The following is a 9885-nucleotide window of genomic DNA, read 5'->3' on the forward strand; positions in this document are numbered from 1 at the left end:
ATATATATATTATCAGAAGGAAATCATATTTGCTAATGACAACTCCATCTTATACCGTCAAATAAAATAACATCTTATTTTGATGAAATAATATATCATCATCATATTTGACCAATTACAACTTATTCTATTCATATATATATTATTACGAGAAATTATACCATCTTATATTCATATTATAAGGTCAAATCCTTAGGACCTTTTGTTATCTAAGTAATTAAGATCTATACTAGAGGACCCCATTGGAAATAAGCTGCCACCCAGCTTTCATGGGATATCCTAGGTTAAAGCTTAGTCAAACAGATACATTGTAATTATAGTGCTCCAAAATTTGTGATATTAACTTTGATGTGATAAGCTAAATACTGTGATAAATCTGTGATTATTATGCTATTGAAATCTGTGATCATATGTGATATTTGTACCTGTATCTTGCTTTTACCGAATAAATAAAAATAAATATAAATATAAATATTATTATTATTATTATTATTACCTCATTGTTGAAACTCGTCTACTCGTGTCGGTTCGGTATGGGTCCTTGGGGTCATTGACGATGACTCAAAACATTTGTTTTCAGTTGCAGTTTTCAGACGATCACTTCAAGCTGTTTACACTGCCATTTGTTTCTGAACAAAATCTCTGTCAACAGTCAAGACTGAATTGCCGTAATGCTTCGAATGAAACGTTCAACGTCGAGACCTTCATGATCAGCTGTTCAGTAGAGTAGAGAAGTGTCGCAGTCAGTGTGATGGGTAACGGTCATCATTCTTCCATCGTCCGAAATGACCTATTCCCTTCAAGTGATGATAAACTCTGATTATCGTTTGTTCTATTCAACATGTAGATAAGTGAGCAATAACAACGGAAAGCACATATTCTTTCACTTTCAGACTTCATCCTCAGCAGCTGTCATATCGCTGTCATCAGCTGCGATAGTAAACTTCCGGTCTAAACGACTTTCGTTCTTATTTACGAGAGTTCAATATCACATTAAATACGATTATTTAAATATAAAAGATGGTCGGACTGGATAGTTTCCATTTTTTTTTTTGACGTTCTTAATTGCTGTTAATAATTGTCGATAACAGTTTTTAAATCCAAGCGTGGTGTCGTTAGGTTACATAAATCATACTGAAATTTAGCCAACATGCGCAGCTTCCTGCGCAGTGGCGCTAAATTTGAGAAGGATGGACCCACTGCACCTTAACCCAGAAAACTTATTTTATTTAGCTATCAAAGTCTTGGTGTTGACCTCTTGTGAATGCCCTATGTCCGTCATAGTAACCACTTCAGTTAATTTTTGAAGGAAAGTTCCATGGTCAAATGCAAGTCAAATTTATGAATTACACGTGGATCTAATCTGCCAGGAGTTTGAGGTCAAATTGACTAAATTTTTAACAATCTTCTTATTCAGGCACAGAGATGCTAAAATCATAAACTCTTCATAGACAGAAATGTCCTGTAGGCCTATTTCAAATGTATGAATATTTTGCTACCTCTGAATCATTGAGAAAGGGTTAATATTTAGGCTAAAACAAAACAAATGTTTTTCAGGCAACATTCCAGAGAAAAATAGGGTTGGTCAGTAAGTAGGCAATTTTTTATTTTTTTTAAATAAAATATGGATCAATATATATACTTACAGGGTAGAGCAATGGAGGCAGTTATCGACAGTCTAAGCTTCAAATTCGTTTTGCCAGTTTACCGTTTTGCGTAAGTTATTTTATGATGGCATTTCGAAGAAGTCGGGAAACGTACTCTATTTCATCATCTGCAATAAACGTACATGTGACGAATCGCGGGAGAAATCATTGTTTTGGTGGCATTAATGACAGGGGTAGTTATCGACAGGTGGAGGTAGTTATCGACAGCTAAATTAAAATGTTAATTATTTCTATTAATAATCTCTCATAATACATTCATTTGTTCTGACGTGTGTCCAATTGCTTAAAAAAGGTATGAACATGTCAAGTGGTATGTTAAGTCATAAATGTAAACAAACACGCTCCCTTTTCTGCACGCATGCGCAAACAGTCACCATCACAGCATTTTGATCAAACACATTTTCTGATTCCGTCCCACCCCAATTTCATATTATTTTGATCCCCAGTGATGCATTCCAACAGCCCAAAAATTTTGAATCATGATACATTTATCCTACAATGGTAGAGATCAGAAATTTAATTCAGGAAAACATAATTGAATCTTCTTGAATTAATCATTGTGGAAATGTTTTTAGGTTCTTAATGTTCACAAGATAATTAGTTATATACCTCCTGCCTAACAGAACAATTTTCATCAACATTTGATCTATGTAATTGATTACTTTTGAATATATATTATATTCTGTCTATATATGACTGCAGTGTCTTCAAATATTGATATTTTTCATAATTTGTAATTGCAGTTTATATTGAGCATATTTACAAGACTTATCTACATGGATTTTATTGAGAAATTTGGATTTTTTAGTATTTTAGTTATGCTTGTAAAGTTATGTCTGTTTACTGGATAGACTTTAGCATACTATTGTTGTCGGGCACTTGTTCTCACCTTTCACAATTCACGATATATATATATTGAAATCATACAGGCAACTTTGAAGTACAAGTCATTCATAAAAATATGCTTTTAATGGATAAAACAAAAATTAATTGGTATTTTTTTTTACATACTGTCGATAACTACCTCCGATCCTCAAATTGCGGCTGTTATCGACAACCCTATTTCCGACCTTAACAATATCCCTGATGTAGATAATACCCTGACAAATGTTGCAGACGCTTCATGAGTGAAGTTGGATTACACCATTATGTGACAAATATTTCAGAAAAAAATGTTATCAAAATTCGAAGTGCCAAACATGTCTTATCGGGGCCCGTAAGGGAGGTTTAAAAACAGGATCGATTCTTCTCTTTGGAAAAAAAAAGTTCAGAAAATTTGTTTAACCGGTGTTGTCTGAATGGAACGGTTCCGAGGGATTCCGGTAAAAGTAAGTACCTATCATCAAAAACACTGAGTGTCTGAAAAACGGTTCGTGATCGATCCAAAACGAGATGAATAGAACCGGGGGTCGATAATACCCCCCTGTCGATAACACCCTTCGTTGCTCTATTAAAAAATGTAAGAAAAATGAATTTCTATGCATTTCAATTGTTATTATTCTGTCAAGAATGTGGTCAGGATCCCATGACCATAACAGTGAAATGATCTTCATGGATACAAAGTAGGTGATAAAATGTTCCCTATGGTCCACAGGAAAAATTTAAGGTTAGGTACATGTAGGTCATGATCAGATTATCCGAAGCATATGTAAATCTTGTTTTTGGTCTTACTGTAGTTTATATGGGGAAATAACACTTTTGGGTACAAATTCAAAGTTGGTTGGAATGACTATATAGCTATCATGTGACTGAATTTTGATGCTATGAAAATTAAGAACCTGACCCATCCCTAGGGCCTGTAGGGAGGGGCCAAAGAGGGCAAATTGGCTGAAATTTCAACAATCTTCTTCTTAAGATCCAGATATGCTAGAATCAAACACTCTTCATGGATGGAAAGGTCCTAAGTCGCTATATCTGAAATTGTTATTTCATTACTCCTGTGTCGTTCATTCCTCCACTACATGTTTATCATTTTTTCTGAAAATTGTCAGCAATATATACTGTATGTCAGACAATTATGTACCTGCCAAAAATGATATATCAATAATATATGTTGGTCACTCCCAACATGAATTTCTCTCAAGGAATTAAAAAAAAACTTTTTTGGATTAAATGAACTTTTGTTCTGTTTTTGTTTGATTTTCACATCACTACAACAAATAACATAACTGCATTGCAACTCAGGTCCATGTATCTCTGGTACATGTATAACATAAGATCACTGTTGTATAAGTATCATTTCTGTGTTGTATGCTTTAGGTTCAAAATATGTTCAGTGAATCACGATATAATGCTTTCTTACATTACAAGGTAAATTTTCAAAAGGAATGGATATTGCAGCCAGCTTCTCCAATATATTGGAATATTGAGAAATTGAATGATGGTTTAGAGCTACAAAATAGGAACCATAATTATATATAATTAATACTGATTTAGAATCATCTTTGAGCTAATTTTATTTTGTTTGAATGTGACCTATTGACCAGGTAAAGCTTGTAAATGAGAGATGTTGTAACATCATCAGTTCTTTATTGTTTGTCTGTGTGTACTTCAAAATTACCATACTCTTTGCAGGTTATGAAAAGAGTATAGACTCGTACTAACTGTGATTGCTCCTAGGGTTCTGTCACTCCAGCATGGTGACCTTATAACATTGAAATGGTTGAAATCAGTGTCCTATAATGAAAAACACCTACTGGCAATCCATAGACAACTACCAGTAGGTAGGTCTGGTACCACCCAGAAATACAATCATGCTACTATTATGTACCAGTCATACAAGGCCGTGATACACAACATAATTAGTGAACAATAGTTGGAAGGTTGTTTCGAAAAAACAAATACAAGCCCAACTTACGTTTCAAAATAAACATTGACATTTTTAACTAGCCTGGGGCATTGGGCTTGGCAATTTAGGCAAACATGTAGATTTTCATGAACTGATCTCACTGACCTCACTGTGTCGGGGTCTTCCCCGAACACTAACTCTGCTTAAAGTCACATGTTTACATAGGTCGCCAGTTGTGATGATAGCGAGTTATAGTCTATCGCAGAAATGGTGTACAGGTAAATTACACAGGTAAATAAACTTCTAATCAGATCAATAACTGCTTATAGTTGCAAAATAATAATTAATATTTAGAACAGTTTTCAGAATCAGTCATACATACTTATTATGATATACATGTATTAGTTAAACTTGTATTTTCAGATTTGTGTGAAATCTCTTATAATTATTGTCAAATATTAGTTAAACTTGTACTTATTTTCAGATTTCTATGAATTGTGTTTAACTTGTGTGACTTCAGTTTGATATGATTATCTGTTATGTTTTAATACAAATACTTCCTCGGCTATCATACAGAATGTTTTTTTAACCCAACTTTGTAGACATAAAAAAAGGGTTTGAAGACAAGGGGATCCGGTATCATCTTACTTATTTCTTTTGGTAGTTGAAATATTAGCTATCATGGTAAAAACAAAACAATAAAAACTTTAGGGCATGAACATAAATAACAAAGAACACGGGCTCTCACAGTTCGCTGATGACACATCTGTTATTTTAAATGGCACACAATCTTTATATGATATAAATATGCTAAAATATCGGGGTTAAAAGTAAATACTGAAAATACTAAAATGGGGAACAACCAAATTTACCTTACTTGGGATTGATTTCTCTGTCAATTTAGAAGACATGGTTACTGTAAATTTCAACAAAATTATTTTAGTATTATAGATGGCAAGTTACATCAATGGTCAAAACAAATTTTAACACCTATAAGGAGAATAACTGTTCTTAAGTCTCTTATCATCGCAAAAATGAATCACATCTCTCCCTACTCCAAGTAAAGACATAATTCAATCATTGAAGAAAAAAAAATTGTCTGGCAATCACCAGTTGATATAATAAAAATGTCAACAATTGTTCAAGACTATAGTGAGGGTGGACTCAAAATGATTGATTTAGAAAACTTTATATATGGACTTAAAACTAGCATTCAATGGGTCACTTTCAGGCTTCTTTCAAGGATACTTCCACTTAATCATTATTTGAAAATAATTGGAATCAAACAATGTGATTTATGTAATTTATGCCAAGAAAGCAAACAAACTATAGAACATCTTTTGTAACGGTGTCAAATAACTTCTGTCAAGACATACATAGATGGATATACTTAAAAACTGGCCAAACATTGGAATTAAAGGAAGATATTATACTTTTTGGCAAAACTTCTGAATTCCAAAAATCCATTCCAACTAAAATCATCATGTTTCATGCAAAATTCTTCATCTACTTTAGCTCCAGAAAGGTTTACTGTTTATATTTATGTTTAATAATGGCTATCTTTTAGTGCTGTATTGAATGTGTATTACTGTTATATGTAGGAATAGAAACTCTAGTTTATTGCTGACATTAGTATCAATGTGGCTTAAATTAAGGAATTTTGTTTTTCATATAATGTAATGGTGGTTTTTTTTAATATAATGTAAAAAATAATATTTAAAGATTATTTTCTATAACTTAGTTCCGTGTTAAATGTGTATTACAGTTATATGTAGGAAATAAAAACTGTTTATACATTTTATTATTGACTTGAGTATCGTATCTACATGAGTTGACATTCTTAGTTGAAACAGGCTATAACTAAACTTCAAAGGATTTCCTATATAAACACTTTCCTTTCAATTCTCCAAAGTTGGTGTTCGGGGAATGAGCCACTGTGTCCTATATGATTTGACATTTGACCTTAACTTTTGAAAAAGTTGGACTGGGCCATATATTCTTTACTATTTCACCTGGAGTACAAGGACATCTTTCGATGGTGGAGTGAATAGTGCAAGATTTAAGTCATTGTGACGGTTGACCTGACCTTTGACCTTTACTTTTGAAAATATTTGTACGTGGCATATGCTTTTTCACCTGGAGTAACCAGATTTGGTGAACAAGGACATCTTGGGATGGCGGGGTGAAGTAGGTCAGTATGACCTCACTGTGACCTATATGCTTCCTGACATAAGTGTACTGTTTGTGTATAGAAATTCTTACCGGTGGCGATGGGGCTCCATGGATTGCCTTCCAATACTTTGCCTTGTTAATTAATATTTTCTATGCACAGTAGAATCAGGCAATATATTTACAAGGGTGTTAAAATAATAGTAAATAAGCAACAACAAAAAGGCCTACATGGTATATCTGACAGGTTTTCTTAATTAAAATACATTTTTTTAAACTACCATTCATTTCTTTTTTATGGAAGAATATTCAGCGCACGTATGTCTTAAGGAGGAATTCTGTTCGTTTTGTTACCCTAAAATTCTTTGCTGGGGCGCCCGAGATCTACACTTTCATAACAAAGGTTACTGAACTACAGTACATGTATGTGCGCTCGCTTATAGGCAGTGCCTATTTCATATTAACTGATTTGTTGACACATTTATTAATTTATAAGTATTTTTGCAAAAAGTTATCCGATTTGGGTACTGCCTCCTTAGTGGTTCTAACTTGTGGAGTGTCGAACATGTTGGTGTATCTGAAACTGACTATTACCCATGTGCCCAACCTGTTGAACTTTGGACTAACCTTACATGTGTAAATAAAATCAGACAGAAATTAAATCGCACCTTTTTCAGGGATTCCTTCATCTGCTCATGTTCTATGTCGTAAATCGCTTCTTTTGTACCCGAAGTCGCCGACAACCATCGTTGTCTTTGCAGTAGTTCTGATCTTATGACATTCACAAGTCTACGTGCGGACAGCTTGGAAACGCATAACATCCTTCTAAGTTTTGGGGTCCTTTCTAAGTGTTTACCTCTTACGGCGTTAATATTTCCCTGTTACTTGATTGGTTAATATAACCAACGCTAGGTTCTCGTAGAATCTTGTACGCCGGTCCCGGTTCTGGACTAAACTCGGGAATATAAAGATATTCTAATACCTCAACAACGCGAACGTTTACATACATGTATATATGTAAATATCAATTTTACATTCTACAGTAATTTCAAAAATTCTTTTCTAAATGTGATATTTGGAATTAATCGACGATATTGCAAAAGATCCAATGTTGTTTCAATATATTTATACATATTTTAAAGTCAATAATATCAGTTGAAATGTTTTCTTTTATGATTAAAAAACTTACTATTTTCATGTTTCACCATGGAATTAGATCTAAGTCCGTGGTTTCTCGATCAAATGACTTGTCGAAAGAAGTGCATGCGAGTGCAGATCTGGTCGACCACTTACAAATGTAACGAGTCTTTTAACCAAGTAAGGGAGACTTAGAGAAACTTGAAATTATACTATGAGTATAATTATCTTAGACATGTTACTGTACAGTAATACTGAACAGGACTAACCTTTTTTCTAGAAAAATCCTCCCGGGTCGAACGGGTTTTACTTACAGGTACAATGAAACATGATTGTTTCAAAATGATAGCTGATATTATTGTTTACTTTTTAAAATGAATAAACGATTCAGTTGTTAGATATTAAAATATCTTTACTTCCTGGATCGGGTTTTTGGTTCGGGTCCAGCGTACAAGATTTACCCCCAACAAATCGATAGAGAATAGGTTAAAAAATATGTTTTATAACATAGGTCTTAAGCATGATGTATGTATGAAGTTAACCCTCTGCAAGCCTCACAAGTCCCCGGGTAAAAAATAATTGACTAAGGCCCTGAGGTCAGAGGTTATAATTACTGGAGCGTTACGCCGTCAGCGCGATGGCTTCTCGAGGAAAGGAGACTTTTTCACAGTCGACCCAGTGGCCGAAGGTAGTGCTTTTCGGCGATTCCATAACACAGGTATTTTACTACTGTTTCAGGTTCTCAACTTAAACAAAGTCATGCTAGATATTTAAATGTAGTTTGAATGTGTTGAAAGAAATGAGTGCCCAGTGATCGTCTTGTACCCCGTTCCCGGACCCGGACTCAAACCACGTACCGGGAATATAAAGATATTTTAATATCTCATTAACGCGATCGTTTATATTTTTTATAAAATATAGAATAATTTCAAACATTATTTTCTAAATGTGACAGTTAAAATAATGTTTATTTATAATCCAATAATTTAGAAATCGGCGATAATGTGTATTTCAAGGGGGTAAACTTGTACGCCGCAGTCAACCGTGAAAATCACGGTTTTTTCACATATAATTAGAAATTTAGGGGAAATTAACATGTTATTTTCAGATATATAGAAGAAAATACCATACTGTTTATAATTATGTAAGTTTCGTTGAAATAAACAACATATTTCACATGAAATTCTGACTTTGTTGTGATCGCGGGTATTTTATTTACTCCCGTACCCGTACTTATGGGACATCACTCTGTCAAGCTGTCGTTATCAAGTAGAACTCTTAGGAGTCCGGCAAACGGCAGCTGTGTAAAACTAGCTTTGCGCTCAAACTGTTTCGTATTTTTCTACCGCAAGTGTAATTAACACCAATATAAAATATTATTAATAAGTTTAGTTGATTTATTTAAATATTAATTATTATATTAACGTATATATTTTAAAAGATTGGTATCAGGAAGCATACATTACTATATACTAAAATGCCTCGAATAATCCCGAGTTATAAACTTTTCCGAACGAAACTCTAGTGTTCCGAAGAGCAATTTGGCATTGGTTTTGTTTGCCAATAAGAAAAAGTGTCGGACTGTTTCAGACAAACAGGTAAGGTCAAACGAGATCTTCATAATCATGTATCTTGATATAAATGTGCAAGCGCGCGTGATCAGGTAACGATTTGTACAAATCTGCCGAGGTATGGCTTCACAAATCATCGCATTTTGACCCGTGTTCTATCTGATCTATTTAATGTTTTAGATTATTTTCGTGTTCGGATAAACACTTGTATGCGTCACATTAACAGATTGTTCATTATTTCGATAACAATAGGTCGCTGTTTATTGATAAATTGATGATGCAAGTTGCAACGAGTTATGATAGCTCCGTAAACAACTCGGATAATCGGCGTCCGATTAGACGTGTTTTATAAAGAATATTTACAAACAAGTACTCGAAATCATTACAAAAAAACATTTCTTTTAAAGTTATTGCCAAAAATTATGCATATTTATAGATTTAATTGGTCACAACGGCACCAATGTGGCGTATTGACTCAATCGTTATTGGCTGGACTGAATATAGAAGGCGCTATATAAGTATATTTAGAGCTCGAACCTGTCCATTACTTTAA

The 9885-nt window shown here is 33.7% G+C and overlaps 2 protein-coding genes and 1 long non-coding RNA gene across 3 annotated transcripts in view; 1 reads left to right on the forward strand and 2 right to left on the reverse strand.

The window, feature by feature from the left end:
• The window catches only part of LOC110446664, a 5477-nt gene extending 4409 nt beyond the window's left edge, over positions 1-1068 (reverse strand). The window contains exon 1 of the long non-coding RNA XR_002462490.1: positions 497-1068. This is a non-coding gene — a long non-coding RNA (uncharacterized LOC110446664). The remainder of the gene's footprint in view (positions 1-496) is intronic.
• LOC110446663 (probable acyl-CoA dehydrogenase 6) overlaps positions 1-7499 on the reverse strand; it is a 62050-nt gene extending 54551 nt beyond the window's left edge. The window contains exon 1 of the mRNA XM_021491920.1: positions 7293-7499. Coding sequence (XP_021347595.1) covers positions 7293-7445 — 153 coding nt within the window. The 5' untranslated portion in view covers positions 7446-7499. The remainder of the gene's footprint in view (positions 1-7292) is intronic.
• A 744-nt stretch (positions 7500-8243) lies between these two features.
• Positions 8244-9885, forward strand: part of LOC110446665 (isoamyl acetate-hydrolyzing esterase 1 homolog) — a 69382-nt gene continuing 67740 nt past the window's right edge. The window contains exon 1 of the mRNA XM_021491922.1: positions 8244-8479. Within this exon, the coding sequence (XP_021347597.1) occupies positions 8399-8479 (81 nt within the window). The 5' untranslated portion in view covers positions 8244-8398. The remainder of the gene's footprint in view (positions 8480-9885) is intronic.

This window comes from Mizuhopecten yessoensis, unplaced genomic scaffold (assembly GCF_002113885.1).
Source record: "Mizuhopecten yessoensis strain PY_sf001 unplaced genomic scaffold, ASM211388v2 scaffold2927, whole genome shotgun sequence".
Classification (NCBI taxonomy): Eukaryota; Metazoa; Mollusca; class Bivalvia; order Pectinida; family Pectinidae; genus Mizuhopecten; species Mizuhopecten yessoensis.